General features: G+C 35.0%; 1 protein-coding gene across 2 annotated transcripts; it reads right to left on the bottom strand.

Moving 5' to 3' along the window:
- Positions 1–7,270: 7,270 nt before the first annotated feature.
- Positions 7,271–17,948, bottom strand: LOC104075462 (tyrosine-protein phosphatase non-receptor type 4-like). 2 transcript variants are annotated; one of them, XM_009575993.1, is made up of 5 exons: positions 17,808–17,948; positions 15,306–15,434; positions 13,685–13,833; positions 10,405–10,540; positions 7,271–8,021 (listed from the first exon to the last, which is right to left on the bottom strand). In XM_009575993.1, the coding sequence occupies exons 1-5, from the start codon at positions 17,868–17,870 to the stop codon at positions 7,935–7,937; spliced, it is 564 nt and encodes a 187-aa protein (XP_009574288.1). In that variant the 5' UTR covers positions 17,871–17,948; the 3' UTR covers positions 7,271–7,934. The 2 variants fall into 2 exon arrangements, with proteins under 2 accessions (XP_009574288.1, XP_009574280.1); XM_009575985.1 differs by lacking the exon at positions 17,808–17,948 and adding an exon at positions 16,023–16,136.
- Between the last annotated feature and the right edge of the window lie 442 nt (positions 17,949–18,390).

Raw genomic sequence — 18,390 nt, 5'->3', positions numbered from 1 at the left:
GGGGGGGGTAGGATTTAGATACTTTTTAATCAGAGGAGCAGGGACTATGCTTGCTCCCTGTACCTAGGGGAAACATACAAAATCTTACTATAAAGGAGAAAAAAAAAAAATTATCTGAGAGGTTTTCAGACAGCTGATGAATTCTCAGTGCAGATCAATTAACTGATCATTTGCACAACAAGGATGCTTAGCTTTTAGCAGAGATCTCCATCACATAAATGATAGTCTCCTTGCCATTAAGTCTACACCAATTCACATTTTCCTACTGGACAAAGCATTCTGGAGAATAAATTACCTGATTCTTAGAGGATGTCTTTCTGCCCACCTCAACTATTTCCTCAAATTGAGCTTCTTTCCACTCTTGTCACTCACAAGCTCCCCAAAAACTCGCATTATTCCCAGCTTCCTTGCTGTAGCTTCAGTAACACAAATGTGTTTGCTCATTTTTGTTCTTCCTACTTCACACCAGCCTCTCGCTACTCTCCATGTAATTGCAGTCTACTCCCTCCTCACTATTTGCTACCCAGATACAATCCAAGTGTATGCACATGCAACTGTGGCACGTCTTCTATCCAGTCTTCCTACTCCAGTTTGAACAAATCTCTTCCTACTTACTATCTCTTACTTCTGTTTCTCTCCTTGAATGCTTTCCCAGTAGTTTATCTCTTTGTACTTCAAATCCAAACACCTTGTCCTCACTTTAAAGTCCTAAATTAATCAGCCAAATTAAGAACATATGGGGGTCTCTCTCAAGACTCTCATCCCTCCTGAGATTTTTGTCTTGCCTCCTAAATCTTCTTTTCCTACTTTTGCTTTGAACATCTCCTCACTTTTTGGCAGCAAATATTTCATCACAACTTCCATCTGGAATTTTTGTCCTTCACATCAGTATTCCTCAGTTTTGTGATCAGACTATAATCTCTACTGAACACCGTCTCCAAAACACTCACTGTATGAAAGATAAATAAAGAGTTATTCTTCCATTAGAGCAAAAACTGCAGTATGTATTTTCAGGTAAAAAACTTTGGCTGATATTGTCATGCTGCTTCTGTAGCCAAGCAATTTCATTCCTGATAACTTAGCATCCTCTTCTAGTGCTCAGTCCATAGGGATGTATTTATGGCATACAACGTCAAAAAGTAAAACACAAGATGAACATTATCTGGCATCAGAAGTGTAATAAAAACAGCATAGCAAAACCGTGTGTACAGTAGCAAGAATATCACAAAAAAATTAAACTTTAAATTACTAAAGCACATCTTTATTTTGCAATTAAACAATTAAGATCCACAAGTAAACTATATATATATTTTCAAGTCTGTACCTAGACAACTATTTGTCAACTGAAATTAAATATATCCACAAAATATGCATAACAGCTTTTTTCACATAATAGAATGAAATTTTACTTAAGACTAAACCAAAACTTGTTAAATGTTAATTAGCATATTTATCCTGGGAACTGCTGGTTTTCAGTAGAAGTTAGTGTATCATTTTAATGGCAAGAAATTTCATTTTATCAAAATGAGGACAAATACATAAGGCCCTTTAAAGCATACAGTAGCTGCAGTGACAAAAGCTGAATTTATTTTCACATTGTCCAGTGTTGACCAATTTCAAGTTTCCATCATTTTCAATCAAGCACCCCAGCTGTTTAGCCAAGATGTATTGTGTTTCTTTTTTTTTTTTCCCCTCCCCCTCATGTGCTTTTAAACAAATTTACAGGCAAAAGTCTACTTATGGGAAGAACCTTCCCATCCCCCCAACATTAATAAAGATACACAAGAGTTAGCCTAAACAACAAAAGAGCAATTAAATTCTGAGATGATTTACTTCACACTTGCAGTCCATCATTCAGCAGTATAAACTGAGATGAAATTTGACAACTGAAAGCCACAGCTGGAAATGCAAATTAATTACCAGAAGTAACTAGCAAAAAATATTGCCACCATCTGATTGTTAATAATGATCTAAATAATATTCTTCCCTTTGTATTTACACATAGTATAGCACCTGTTACAGAAAAAAAACCCCAAACCTTACACAAACAGCCCTGCCAAATTGACTGGTTAAAATGGGATCACTGGTAAATGAACCAAACCAAATGGAAAACAAATCTGGATACACTGGATAAAATAAAACCTTCAATTTCTTACCTTAATTTTCCTGTAAGATTATTATGGGTTGTTACTGTGGTGCCCCAATGTATTGAGATAATTGCACTGGATCACTTATAGTCTAATCTTTGTGGATATATTCTAGTTAAAGAAAGCAACAGCTTAATGTAAACTGTTTAACCCTTTCACTCATGTCTTAGGCCCCTGGCCTAGGAGTAAAAGGGTGACAACTTCTTTAAACTTTGTTGTGCATTATCTTTAGTTATCAAAATTCAAATAAGTTAACTAAAAAAAAAAAAAAATACTGATTTCCAGGTAATTGATCTAATGTTAAAAATAATGCTTAGCAGAAACATTTACAGTAAACATAGCTAATTTGCAGTTAGCTGAGAGAGATCACAGAGATAAATTTACAAGTACCCTGTAGTTTCTATTTGCACCTTTTTTTTTTTTCCTTTTTTTTTTTTCCAGATGCAAGCTTTATATTCTTTTTAAGACAGGAAAATTGAGATGATAGAATTATGAATATCTTATTAATATCTACTTTCTGAAAGTCCCTCAGAAACACAAGAAAAATGAACCAGAAGTGGCTGGAGCAACAGAAAGCATTCGTACCAGGGTGTAATCCGAATCATCTCTGTACAGAAACCCATTAAGCATCTCTCTCCAAACCCAATTTATTTTGTCCAATAGTTCAGTCAGTAGTAAGCATGAGATAAAGTGCTACTATTCAAACATCAAAACACTTTGAAAAAAATTACCCTTTAAAATATGTAAGCTTGCTAAATATGGAATAACACAACCAACAAACTGTCAGCCAGCCCGTGAAACCATAGTTCATGCTATAGCAGACCAGAATGATAGACATTTTAGTGGCAATTTTTTTTTTTCCCCAAATGAGGCTACTGGCTCAAAGAAATCAAAAAGTCCAAATTTTTTTAATCTAAAATTTCAGCATTTTTTTAAAAAAAAAATTATCTCAAATTTTTACCATTGAGTTCTCAATGAGCAAAACATGCCAAAGCCAATAGCCAGAGTTTACAGCCTATGCACCAGTTAAAAACTTGTAGCTGTAGAAGCCCTATGAACTCAAAAGATGCACACTCGTGGTAGCAACCAGCACAGAGGTAAAGAGGTAAAATCCAGTGATAACAAACTGGCCTCCTTTGCAGACTGCTAAACCAAAAAAAAAAAAAAAATCAGTTTCAATTTATAACTGCAGTGGGATAACAGAGACTGGAGAGAACAGTTATACAGAAACAAACAAACCATTTTCCCCTTCTAACAGCTTCCCAATCACCACTAATTATAATCCCTGCAATTTCATGCAAGATCCACGTTTAATCAATAAACATGTTTTTACCAGATTTTGATATTGGATCCTAGCACTAAAAGTAGCAATGGAAAAGAGATTTTCCAGTCTTAAGACAAAAGGTGGGTACTTTAATTAGCAAATACACCCAGCCAACCGGGGACCCGAGATGTGAGCTACAGAAAGACTACAAGTGACATTAGAGGGCACCATTCCTGTACTTTGTGGAAGCCCAAATATGCACAATTTTAATTTGGACCAGAACCCAATCCCTCCCTTTATCCTCAGGGCTGAGGGTCTTGAAGATTGCCTGCATAGCGGCTCTACAGTCAAAACTGCAGCATGTGTATTGGACAACCTGCTTTCGCTTGGAAATTGGTGGATCTGTAGAGTTTTTCATGCTCATGCTAATTCCCTGAGCCATCAAACATCGCCCACACACCTGCACACACACTGCAGAAGCATAAAAATATCACGTAATTCAGCTCCACAGCATACCTGGAGCTCCAGCATCTCTATATGCCAGACCTTCCCTACTTCCCGTCTCCCCGGGCAGTGCAACTGCAGCAAGTTCGCTGCGCTTTGGCCCTTCCACGGGTACCACGAAGCTTTTTGGAAGGTCTCCACAGAAAGTTGCCGGCTACATGGGCTCCATAACAAACTCCTCATGTTCCTTAATCTCCCAGCTGCTTTCTCACCTTTTCTCTAATAGATGGTGTGCCAGACTGTAATCAGATATTCTAGAAGAAGCTGTTATGGCTTTATCTATATGGGACATAAGCTTTCAAGATTTAACAGAGAAATGTGGAAGAAATGTCAGCTAGCATTAAATGTAGTGAGAAAAAAAAAAAAAAAATCAGGCCTTCTCTTTTTCATAACTGGGAGAGAATATATAAAAATAAAATGCATAAAAGCAGTATTTTACTGCTTAAGACTTGCAAGTTATTTAAAATACCAAATGCTTCCAAATTCAGGATAAATGAATTCTCCAGCTCTCAGTTATGCAGTATATCTAAAGCAGTATTTCTCATAGTGGATTGGCTGACAATCTGTAGGTGTTTTATTAAACAATACCTACATCTTATTTCATATTTAGCAAAAATAAAAAATGCCCCCAAAACACTCAAAGCCCCCGCTACTGCCCCATGTCTTTCTACTAAAAAAACCCCTTCAAATCCACTTTAAACAAGAGATGGTAGTGGTAGTTTTCAATCTGAACCTTAAAGGAAAACAGAAGTCTTAACATTATACATTGGCACAGAATTGTCATAATATTGCTCTTATTTACAATGAAAACTTCTTTCCCACACCCACCCAACATTTTTCTAATCAAATGGTATGAAAATAATTATTCATAAAATCCAACAGTCATAACACCAATCACATATAGGTCTATAGGTCATTATGTCTGAAAGATACATTCATGTTTTGTACAGCATGAAACATACAAAAACTTTTTTAAAAAACTCTTAAGGATGATACAGATCTTCATAACCCAACTTTCCCACACCCACCCAACATTTTTCTAATCAAATGGTATGAAAATAATTATTCATAAAATCCAACAGTCATAACACCAATCACATATAGGTCTATAGGTCATTATGTCTGAAAGATACATTCATGTTTTGTACAGCATGAAACATACAAAAACTTTTTTAAAAAACTCTTAAGGATGATACAGATCTTCATAACCCAAAGTAAAATATTTAGCAGTTTTGCTTTTTTTGGCCATATAAAAATATTTTAAAGGCCATTTATACCACAACAGTAGAAACATTTGAACGAGTGATTTATGGTGCAGAAAGGCTTCAATGCTATTCTCTTTCCCAATCAGTTTTTGGTTACCACTACTCTGGCTTTGGAGAAGCCAAAAAGCCAGTGCAGCGCTGATGGCCAATTATCTAAGAATAGTTACTTTGTTCCAATTTTTTTTTTTCGCAGCGCAACTAGTTAACACACTATAAGTCAGCTTAAGCCAGTGCAGGGGAAGATTTTGAAGAGACCTATTATTCTTGCCTGTGTTTGTAATCAAAACAGTAATGATAGACAACCAATAAATATCCCACACTTAACTGTGGTATAAATGGGTCTTTTGAACTCAAACTGCTTTGGCAACTTTACATAAGAATATTTAAATATGTGACATACCAACACTACATAATGTTGCTATAAACTTCATTTCTGATTTCCCTCAGGAAAAAAGGGCAAATGCTATTTTCATTTACAACTTGACTATGAAGAAAATTTATTTCAATATAACGGATGAATTATTTTAATTTTTATACATTAAGTGCTGAGTTTAGAATAACCTTCCAACTAGCCAGCATCTCAGCTAATAATCTCGTCACATGGAAGTTAAAGCTTATACTTTCCTAAAGAAGAATTTTCTTTTGCTGCAAATGGCTTAAAATAAAACTGAGATTAAAGCTACCTTACTACACTTTTTCAGTTTATCAGATCCAGAGATTCTTGTACGATTCATTTTTCACTGAGGGATAATATTGATTTAAGCATCAGATCTAGAAATATAAGTAACAGGGCTACAGCCAGCTAATATTATTTTGTTTTCTAAAAATATTTAAAACTCTATCTTCCATTTGGCATTGTGGTTCACATTTATTACTAAGTCATAAGCCAGGATTTCACTTTGCCTGAATCCCTTTTCACTTAATAGTTCATAGCTGATCTCTTTCAAATGTCCATAGAACACAGTATATTATATAATATAATTCTTCAATAGTTAAAAATTATTTAGTGTAGAACTCTCCATTTTAATTCTATGCTCTATATAGCTTACAACAAAATTTACTGAATAAACATTTTCAGGAAACCAATACAATAAATTAAAACTTCTAAATAGAGGGCACAAAGTTATGTTGTCACAGGGCAGTCAAAGAAGTGACTGATTTTTTTCTTACAGTATATTACACTGGATACCTTGCTTCTGACTTGGTTTCTCCTATACTGGAAAAATATTAAAAAACTGGGACATTTATGTATCTTTAGAATGAGCTCAGATACTGTATCAGACAGACATTTCTTACAAATCTTCTACCTACTTAAATAAGAAGCAACCCATACCAACTGGAACAATTTTGCACAAGCATAACAGAAGGTGACTGGGGTCATTATGGAATTAAAATAAAGTTCTGAGACAACTTCATAGTGTTCTCCTCCCTTCCCCCTCACCCAAACAATTAAAAAAAAAAAAAAGGCAGACCTGTACGAACACGGCTTGAAATCAACTATGAGGACTTAAAAAGTAATTGGTTAGCAGATAATGGAATTAAATCACATCTGATTGTAAGTTCAACTTAATTATCAATGCTATTAAAGAGTAGTTATGTTCTAATCGAGTAAGACAGCTATTCTCAATAAAAGAATAAAACAAAGTATCAGCTTCTAATGACCTACCAGCATTTCACAGTAAGCTGCTAGTAAGTTACTAGTTGGAAGGAATGTGTCAGATTTTTCACATAATTACAACACAGCAGCATACAATGCTCATTCATTAAGTTGGCTACTGAGAGTAGCACGCAGGTACTTGTATAAGGAAAGAGGGAATGGTATTTCCATGACCCCTTGCAGTAACACATTCCAAGCACCAAGGGCCGTTTTTAAAATCTGAACCCATTAAGATAAATATGACAGGACAATACCACCCCCACAGAATCATGAGTGCCTTTCACTGGATGTACGCTGTAAGTCTCAAGGCACTTAAGGGGTTAAGACATAATGCATGCACTAGCTCCCATCACGTAATCTTAAGTCACACGAATCAGAATACACCAGTGTATGACACACAAGCTGTGTCAAAGAAATGCTGTTTATTTATTTTTTTTTATTTTTATTGTTATTGTTATTATTTTGTACAAGATGCTGGTAAGTGGGCACTATGCAGCTACTGCTGGGTTAACACAGACGCCAGCTTTCCTCTAACAACCAGCTGGTCTCTAGTAAGGGTGTAGGACAAAGTGTGCTGCATCAGTAGGCAGTGTGTATCTATCTAGTATCAGCAATATTGCTAATGATGTAAAAAACAAAACAGTGAGAGTCTGTACATAGTAAATAAACCTAGCACTGGAAAAAGACCATGGCTTAGTGTATTTTTTTCATTTGTTTTTCATTTTAAGAGACATGGGTGTAAAACAGAGTGAAATAATTCCAAGCCTTGTTTGTAGCAATTCAACCAGAAGCGCAGTACATGGCACTACAATGAAATATCGTAGATTACCCTGAACACAGTTAGTTCTTTCAGTTTATGGTTTGTTCTGAGCAAAGCACGAAAATAAAGTCTTCAAACAGATGAAGGTTAGAAGAGTTTCAGAGACTGATTTTGTTTCAACGTAAAGTGCAACAGTGCTGAAGTTTTCAAAGTCCTTTGTCAATTCTTTGCTGTACTTCACTATCATTTCCTGCAAGCAGTATTATGGCACAAAGAATGCTGCCAGTTCATTATAGAGGACCGGATTCCTCAATTGACATCCTAGGTTTTTTGCTTTTTACTTATGCAGTGATGTTTGTAAAGGTTTAATAAATCCTTCTTCGTACACCTTCAAAATAGCTTCACATACAAATCTGTATTGACTCTGAAAAGGAAAGTAGATTCAGTCAGTTGAAAATAAATGTAATTGAACCATGTCATCTGGAGGGAGAAAAGGCCTCTAAGATTTCCCTATCCCATTCTTTTGACAGGCCAAGAACTGTGCTTCAAAGTTAGTTTAGGAAACACAAAACAACAGGAACTTTATATTTAGAACACCTTGTTTCTCAACAGGAGAATGGGATGAATGGCACTTTGAAATATATATACCAAAGTCATACCCACAAAACCAATACTATTATTACAACATCACCTATTTAGTAATTTTCTGCTCTTCATTTCATTGCTGAAGTTTCACTGACCCGATGTTTCCATACACTTGGATTTAGAAGCTATAGTTTCAAAACACTTTTTCACACTTGCATTAAAATTCTGGCATGTTACCAGCACCTCCCTCTCAGAATTCGATAAAAGAGAAAATTGTTTCATGTTTTAAAAAGCCAGAACTCCAGTTTCTTAACATTATATAATGTCTAACTCCTCAATGTATTCAAGTCTAGCACCGGCATACATAGAGGCCACTATTATTTTGTTTTAAACAAATAATAGTTAAAAAACCCAACAGTAATCAAATTAGAATACAATTAAAATAAAATGAAATAAAATCACTGTTTTGTAAAGCACCGCAACTAACACTGAATACTGCATAATGGTGTATATGCTGGTCAGAAAGCCAGCATGCCTGCCTTTTCAGTGTCGTGGAATATCCCTCTCTATGCAGTAACTAGTGATGTCAGATCTTAAACGGGCACAGTAACAGATTTAGGAACAGAATCATCATTTACTGTATTGTTGCATGTATATTAAAATAGTTAAATTAATACATAGTTGTGTAAAATACTTATTTTTCCTCCAGTGCTCCCTGAAGGAGACCCTGAACTGTCCTTATGTAGTACACACAGCAGACACCCATGCATAGGCCATCTTGTGGACACTGAGTGAATCCTTCAGGATACACAAAATCAGGAAGAGAGTGCCAAAGCAGAAATTAGAATAGCTAATGTTTACGAAATCTTAAAAAAAAAAACACTTCAAGTCTTTTATTATTCCTTCTCCCTCTGATGCAGTAAACACATGCGTTTCACCAAAGCTTGAAAATTCTGATTTCTTTAAGAAAAATGAGAAGACCAGAAGATATTTAGCACATGCCATGAAAAAAATATAGTTAAAACCCTTACCACTGCACCTCCTACCTTTACTAATAAAACTCTCTTCCTCTCTATGTATGCCAGAAAGACATGCTATTCATACTGTATAGTCATCACAAACAGCAAGAGCCATCCTTTATTATTTTTCATGTATCATCATCTTCCTCATTCCTGATTAGAGGAACAGCAGCAGGGACATGAAAATTACTACAATGAGTAACTACCTTCAGGTAACTGTGGGAGAGATTTCATACTGGATCCAATGCCTTCAAAATATTTTCTCTTTAAATGCTGTATCATACAAGTAAAACTATACAACTGATTACTGATTCAAAAAAAAAAAAAAACAAACCTGGAACTGGTCAAAGCTTGGAACAACCAAGAGTCCAACCCCTTTTTTTTTTGAAAGGCAACACAACTCAATCTTTTGACCCTTTTTAGGTATTTTCTAAAAATATAAACACAAACTGCAGCACCTAACTGATACAAATAAAAAGTTTCTAAATCTGTTCTAAAACTTTTACAATTCTGAAATACACTACATTAAGGCAACATCACAATTACCCCAAAAAACCCCAAACATTATAGATCCAGGAAAAATTCTAGCATCTTAAGATATATCAAATGTGAAAAGAGCACCATAAGACTCCTGGTAGCAAGTTACTTTTTTTAGACTAAATACGCTTAAAATTACTTTGATGTATCTTGCATCAGATTTTTAAAAATATTATTTCTCTGATTATTTCCCTTTAATTGAGTCACTACAGGGCAGAGTTAAGGCTTGTTTTCATTATAACTAAAGCAACATAAAATCACTGAATTGCATCACTGAAGGTTTTTCTTGCATGTCTTGGATCTTTCTGTGTTTACCTTTTATACTACTCCCATTCTTAACACCTGGAATCAGGCTCCCGCTTTCTCCACTGAGTAATTTGTACGCTACTGAAAATTGGCCCTATTTGACATTAATTGCCAGGTATACCTGAAACAGATGCTGCTTTTTTCAAGTTTTCTTTGTAGAAATTTACAGAATTACTCCTTTCCAATAGCCTTAGCAATTTATTCCTGCCTGGAGTCAAGGCTACAGCTACACTACAAAGGGTAAAAGTGACCTCTTTACAATATGATCAACAGCAAGTATGTTAAAAATCCGTCTAATGATGTGACTAGATAATAGGAAATTGTTCTTCTGCAATATAGAACAGCAAGTATGATACTCACAGGTGTTTGGATCATCATGGCTCTTTGATCTCTCATGGTTCTTACAATATCTAACGGATAAACAGGCTGATTGCACTCAATGAGACACATAGCTGTCTCCATAGTGATAAGAACTCCTGTCCGTCCAATCCCAGCACTGAAAAAAACAACAAAAACCCAAAATGGAAAATGAAACAAAGTGTCTGGAATATAGTTCATACTTAAAGACCTTCCTTCTCAAGGATTCTCATGATTGATCATTATGATTCCCATACTGTTGGGGCAGGGGCTAGACAGATTATGTCTGTGTCTCTGGAAGCCTCCATCCTGTCTGAACAGAGCAAAAAACAATCAGTGTAGAATTGTCAATCCTTTCAAGAGGGACTGTCTTAACCCAGCCATTCACTTGAGCCAAATTTACAAACAGATATTTATCCAGATCATATTATAAACCATACTAACATCTAGATGATAACAAAACACAGAGATACCTAGCATACACTGTGCACTTTGTGTCAGTTTGACCATTACTGGAATGACCATTACTGGAATGTTGGGCTGATTTGATAAAACCATGTTTATGTTCTTTAAGTGATCCATACCTTCATATTTCAGGATAAGGAATAGAATTACTAGAAACCTTTGGAAGATGACAATAATGATAATTTTCTTAGTATTAAAAAGTACAAGAGAGATCTAACTTGTGTAGATTGAAAAGGAATACATGCTAGCAATCCCTTTCGAGACAAGGAGGAACCGTAACATATACATCTTGGAATGGCAAAATTGTTAAGAGAGCTTACATGAATCATTTTTAGCTTAAAAATAAATCTAAAGATTTATCTGCATTGTTCTACATACACATGCACTTTTCCACAAGTAGCAATCCTCAAAGACTGAATATTTAACCTTGAACTTGCTAATCAGTTTCAAATTCAAATTTTTCATATTCAAGAAAATTATGTTGCACTTTTGAAATAGAAAACCAATGTTTTTCCATATTTGAATACAGGACCAAATCCATATTTTCAAATGCCAGCATTATCTCAAATCATACAACTAGTATTTCAGTCAATAAATGAAAGTGCTTGCTTCTAAACTATTTAATATAAACATTCCAAAACTTTGAAACTTAATTGTTCTGATTTTGAAGCATAACTTCAAATTAAGTCTGCCCGAACTACTACTTTAAATCTTTGCCCAGAAGGTGGCATTAAAGCTACTATATATTTCAGTGATGTCATGAGAATTTTATGACAAGATGTGAATGTGCTGGTTATATAAAATTATTCAATAGCATTTTATATTTCTAGAATTTATACATATAGAATTTATATGCAGAAGGCTTTATCAAATCCAAACAGGAACAGTATCCGTCAAAGAACCTAATGATTCATTTTACAACTTCAAAAGATTCAGAGAAGGGCAACAATGACGGAAAGTATGATAGTTTCCATATGATAAATATCAGGTAGGCCGTGACTCTTCAGCTTGGGAAAAGAAATCATTGACTGATGGAGGGGAACACTGAGACAGGACATGAAAATCATGAAGGGTATGGACAGGATGGGTGGCTTACAATCTCATCTAGAACACGATTTAGAAACTGTTCAACTAAACTAGTAGGAGCCTTGTAAAAATAAAAACAAAACACATGAACGCAAGCTTGGAAACTAGTGTTTTAAGTAGTTCAACATAACAAAAACCTTTCCCATTTCTTAAGGTTTTTGTTGCTTTACGTGCTGGTTTTTTGGCTTTGTTTTTAAACTACTATTGTACAAAAGAAAGGTCTGCTCTACCAGCTACTTGGATTCCCCACACTAAAGCTGATAGCTTAGTTCTGAAAACGTTTCACCATTTTGTTGCACTAATGCCTTGTCCTACTATACCGAACAGATGTTTAAAATAGTGTGCACGCACCATATGGAGGAACCCCTGGGCTCCTTCAGCTTGACTCACTAGTGGGATTTGGTTATACTTCCCAACAGCCACCAAGTTAGGCCAATTAAGTAAATTATGTTGAACTGTGATATTCCCTCTCTTTTCTTCTGTGAAACATAAAACTGTTATAGATGTTGTAACTGAAATTATCAGTGTGGAGTTGAATTGATGCCCCATTGAGATGAATGAAACCGTTCATACTCTCCAATGTTGTTGTTCCAGTGTCTCTGCAGACTTGCACACTTTGTATTGTAAAAGTTGTATTTGGCTGATATTTTTACTGTTTGTTCACATCAACCAAAAGTATATCAATAATGGAAGTAGAGTATCATTTAAGACAGTGGCATCCTGGTACTGGTTTCCCTGGTTAATAAGGTTCACCCTGACCAGCATAAAGCAGAAGAGAGAGCAAAACCAATTAAATACAATTTCTGATACACAAAGTATTAAAAAGAGAAAGCATTTTTCTTTCATCTTCTTCAATAAATGTCTAGTTTACTTGTAGATTAGATAGTCTTTAAATTGATTTCTCCCCCAAAGCTCTCAGCTTCTCTCTGAAACAGGAACGATGCATACCTGACTCAGGAACACTGACTGACTGGGAAGTAGTTGGGAATTTAGGGGTCAAATTTTATTCACAGAACTGCACACCAAGAATTGGTATAGCACATGTTCATTTGAAGACATTTGGCATTGTGCATTATTATAATTTACTAATTAGGTATTTTAAAGGATTAAGATTTTGGAATTTACTATAGGAATGTAGAATGCTATGAAAAACTATTGCACAAGAAAAACAAAAAAAACATATTTCATGTGTACATAAAGATCTGAGTAACAGAGTTATTCTAATTCATGACAAAAGTAAATTGTTGAGAAAAATGTGTCATCTTAATGTATGTATGAAAATATCATGTAGCCTAAGACTGCAGACTTGAGAGAAAGTGTCTTTTATTTGATCATTGCATATACCACCCATGTTTTCTGCTATAAATTACTTCTACAGCTATTCTCGAGTTTTGTGGAATAGTCACCAAGAGGAAAAGGTTCCTAAGTATCTTTTGCCATTTCCCTGAATTATTACATAGGCTGTTAGCACAAGCATTTAAACTGTAAACAAAACAAAACATCAAAACCAACAAAATCCCTGCACAGATCAATGCATGTAAATACTCAAAAATTTGCTTACTGAAACGTGATTACAATTTTAAATAATTGTTTAATTTAAATGTTGAGTTCTCCTGTCATCCCTAAAGCAAATACAATTAAATGTTTATTTCAGCAACAAAGCACAGAAAAGCTATTCGATGACAAATAAGTTCAGTTTGATGATTTAATAAAGTTGGAAAAACATGGATACCTGCAATGAACAACAACAGGTTCTTCTCTGCCAGCTCTCTTCTTTCGCACAAGACACACAAAATCTAGGAAATCGCTGGAATCATCAGGAACTCCATGATCAGGCCATGCTATATACTGGATTTGGGTTAGTTGGCGGCTTTCCTCTTTCTAATCAGAAACATGAAGTTTATTCAAGGATAATTCAGGTCCCATTAAAAAAAAAAAGCCAATAATAAAAAGGAAAAAAAAAAAAATCAATGGTACATTTACAGCAACTTGTACCCGTAATAATAGGGTAACTAGAAGCACTTTATTAGTGTTAATCAATGCTCATCCTGGATTTTATAATTACATTTTTTTTCTTAAAAACAAAAAAGGCAATCCACAAATGTTTACACTTTCAACAGCTTAAAAAAATTAGACGCCATGTAATAGCAAAGCAATTCAAGGATACCAATGATCTATCTGAACACTACATGTACAAGAAAGTGGTCAAATTTTTAGCAAAACAAATTTAACAGAAAGAGGTACTATCTTAATAGATCAAATGCCAGAACTAAGGGTAGGGAGGGGAGAGGCCAGATTTTCAGACATAAAAGCTTTCCTTCAGACCCCGTGCGAACAGCAGCATTGTTTTGGCTTTATCTGCACCTCTTAGTTTTATCCAGCGTACTATACATAAGATGCAGAATGCCTTTGTTTTCAACTCCCTCCTGCCCCTTGCTCTAATATCACAAACATAATCTGCCTCTGTTTAGTGGAGGGGACAGATCATACAATCAGTGTAAAAGCAGCATTTCAAAGAACAGGAGTTACTGCACTTTAAATAACCTTAATGGCACGGAACCATTTACAGGGGTTCCACTGCTTATAACAAATGAGCAATTGTCTCAACAGGACACAAGGAAGGAATTTTAACTGCAAATTGACTAAAAGGCAGCTCTAAAAGCTGGCATCTCACCTGGTAACCCAAGCAGTGAGAAATCAGTACGTGAACTAATTTCCAGATACTCATTTCCAAACATTTCTGAGATTGAAATGCTAGCTGGGGAGGCTCTAAAAACTACACATGCCCTGAAAATCATGCAATGCATGTTTAAGAAGGTCCTTGTTTACACATAGTCACCAATTCCAATTCATCTCTCAGCAGGATTTATCTTCCATCTACTTGCACATATTCTCCAAGATGGAATTATTAAGAACTGTTTGCCTCTACAAAGACAGATTTTCACTTGCAATAATGAAATACTCTAGTGTCTCATGTTTTGAAAACATCAAGGGAATAACAAGTTTCCCAACTTCTTTAATTACTCTTTTTCTTTGGCCAGGGCACGAAAGACAGTAAAGACTTTTAAGACAAATAATACATCTTTGATGTTATTTAAAACCAATTAATGTGATTATGGAAACCGAATCTTTGTGATATTTTGCTGGTGAAAGGTTTGTTATCATTCTAAGAGCAGAATTTATACTAGGTAAGTACATGGCAATATGAGTAGTTTTTTAAAGGCTTCTAGAAATAAACAGTTCTATTTATGTGGATATGCAACCAAGTTGAAAAGAAAGTCTGATTAAGTAAGTTTAGCTAGTCTGTGAGGATTTCACAGATTAATACTTAAAAATATGTATTATAATTTTACCTCCAGATTAGTCAATGTCATTTCTCGAAAGACATAAGCAGGATTTCCTTCTTCTGAATGGCAGGTAATCTGGAAATTCCCATATGATGAGCTTCCTGATGGCTCTGGCCAGTACTGATGGCATTTAACCTAAAGTCAACACATTTTTAAAGATGCCCATGTTCAAATTCAGAGTATTATTTTCATTCTCTCTAGTTCCTTATACCTTTGTTCATTAATGACTATTTTGATCACTTTGTAATCACTATTAATTTACTTACCAAATAGACTGTGTTATCTTATTATTGTTTATAAAACAAGGTATCGCAGAGATTTCCTGGTTCTCTCTTGAAGAGAGCTCTTGAGGTTAGTTTAGCTGAAGATGGATGCCTTTAACTTTCATTACAATTTTTAAAAAAGTATATCTATAACTATTCCATCTTAACACTTGAGTGACAAAAATGCTGCTTTATAAACATTTCTGACCTCCAAAATCCTAATCTAAACTTCTCAAAGGACATTTATATGGGAAAAGAACAAATGAAAAAAAAAAGTGTTAAGCAACAAAAAAGTTGCTAAACTAATGCAGAAATTAGGCGGATGCAGATGGTGGACTTAAAAGACTCTTGACCAAGTAATCAAATGTGAATGAAAACATCAAACACTAAAATTTTCAGATATATTGCCTAATTACAGAGGTCATTTCAGCTCAAGTGTACTTTTGTTTTTCCAACCCACCTGGCGATTCTTTAAGAGCAGCCAGATTTGCAGACTTCCTGCTCCACTGAGACATTCCGGCATGCAGTGGGATAGTGATGTCAGTAGCCTCATGATCAGCTTTAGAGCAGGGAGTCTGCCTATGGGTATAAGACAGATAAGTCCTTTTATTTCATTATTAAGCAGCTCTCCAAAGAACTCCACAAATATCATTACTGAAGGGGTGGGGGAACCTCAGAGAACTGCTATTGCAAGTCTGTTCTTAGCAGATCTGCAAAGAAAACTCAAATTAAAAGGGCACTTGTACTGAAATTCCCTCTAATCATGTTTATTTGGGAGCAGGCAGCACCATGCTAACACTGAGTCACTGAAAAATGGTTTAAAAAAGCTGCAACTCTCCTTCAATTATTTTAATTATATTTAGAGGCCTGGCCTCCCAGGTCAGGTTATTATGGTTATTAAAAAGTTAGAATATTTACAGACAGTTGAACTACAGTCCAAGTTGATCAGAACACCCACAACCTACTATAAATCCATCTTCAAAAGAAATCCTGAATGTGGAGAAATTCCACTAAACTATTATTCCAGACTGTCATTTCTGTCCACACACTCAACCAGCCAGTGCTACTGTGAATGCTCCAGACTCTGGAATAACTCTGGAATTACACCGGGTGTATGACCAGATTTGATTGTTTTGCCTGTCTCCAAAGGACAAAGCTGCATTACAAATAAAGCTATTCAGGAATAACTATAGGTTAAAAAAAAAAAACAAACAACAAACAAACCCAAAAACACCACCCACCCCACCCCCCAAAAAAAAACCCACCACAAAAAACTACCCACAAACCAAAACCAAATCAACCACAAAATACACCTGAGGCCTTTTACACGACCATACACAATTATTTTTACTAATTTATAACGCTAATTACTTTATTACTAGTACTACTCTATTTTTACACATTTTTTTCTGGAAATGACTTAAAGGCCAATGATTCTTTCACATGATTAAACAAATATTTATAACCACAGAAGAACATTTTATGTAAAATTTTAGATTTCAAGCTTATCAAGGATTCTCTTAAAGACAGTCATCCAGGCATGGGATCTTAATGCTACAAAGCTGCCTTAAAAAATTAATCTCTCTACATATCTAAAAACTAATCTGCAAAAACTGACAAAACTTCTTGGAGTTCCTTCACTTGAAGTTTAGAGAAAAAAAATCCTATGAAGGTAAATTCTCGTTGCTTTTTACTTTACAATAAAGAATCAAACAAAGAAGCCTAAAAATATTTTAAGAAATACGTGAAGACTTCAATGTATTTCAGAACCGAACAAAGTTTAAATTTTAGCTACGTTAACACTATCAGAAGGTTTAAAATGTAAGAGTCATCATTGCAACAGTATTAGGAATGCACTGCCCTTATGAAAAAAAGTCATAGAATCACAGAATAGTTTGGGTTGGAAGGGACTTTAAAGGTCATCTAGTCCAAACTCCCTGCAATGAGCAGGGACATCTTCAACTAGATCAGGTTGCTCAAAGCCCCATCCAACCTGACCTTGAATGTTTCCAGGGATGGGGCATCTACCACCTCTTTGGGCAACCTGTTCCAGTGTTTCACCACCCTCACTGTAAAAAATTTCTTCCTTAGATCTAGTCTAAATCTACCATCTTTTAGTTTAAAACCATTACCCCTTGTCATATTATATGTCATAATAGTATATTCCTCTAATCCTTTAAAGGCTAATCACCAACAGATTTTTAGAAGATTATACAAGTAGTGCTTAAGGAAATCTTTTACTTACTCTGCCCCGTTCAACTTGAGTCGTTAACATTACAACCATAGATGAGCCTTGTTCCCAAGTCATCTGCCAAAAGTCAGGACAAGTGTTCGGTAATGGACCTTGACAAGCAATGTACTGGTTTATTATTGTGGAAGAAGGGATTTCCATCTAAGAGAAGACAAAGTCATTATTTTAAGTCTTACAGCAAATATAAGTCAGGCATCAGATATTTATTGTTTAGTAACTAATACATTAAAAAAGCATCAATATATTAATTCTATTTATTGTAAGTTAGCAAATACGGATTGGCATGGATAAAAATTCTTCAAAGTGTTCCATATGTAAAATCATTACAAAGATCCAAGTACATTTCACATATTAACTGACAGTTATGTAGTTGCCACAATCAAGATTAATGGTCGAAAAAAGAAATGATAGACCAGTTGGCAAATAATTCAGATGCAAACATTTCATGCTCTGTGGGTTTCTGACACTAGCTTTTAAAATACTGATCCTGGAATTTAATTTGATCTCTATCTTTTGTTCTTGAAAGGAAAAATAAGTAGCTGTAATTTTGTTGTTACTGACAATGAAGGGGGGGGGG

The sequence above is a fragment of the Fulmarus glacialis genome, unplaced genomic scaffold (genome assembly GCF_000690835.1).
Source record: "Fulmarus glacialis isolate BGI_N327 unplaced genomic scaffold, ASM69083v1 scaffold32990, whole genome shotgun sequence".
Lineage (NCBI taxonomy): Eukaryota > Metazoa > Chordata > Aves > Procellariiformes > Procellariidae > Fulmarus > Fulmarus glacialis.
Note: the sequence above shows the minus strand (reverse complement) of the source record. Positions and strands in the feature narration are given on the sequence as shown.

Excerpts from the sequence above, each read along its gene's own strand:
- LOC104075462 (XM_009575985.1), bottom strand. The coding sequence starts at position 16,115 with ATGAGGCTACTGACATCACTATCCCACTGCATGCCGGAATGTCTCAGT. Across the intron at positions 13,834-15,305 it reads TGACATTGACTAATCTGGAG|AAAGAGGAAAGCCGCCAACT; the intron begins GTAAAATTATAA and ends GTTTCTGATTAG. Across the intron at positions 8,022-10,404 it reads CCATGATGATCCAAACACCT|AGTCAATACAGATTTGTATG; the intron begins GTGAGTATCATA and ends TTTCCTTTTCAG.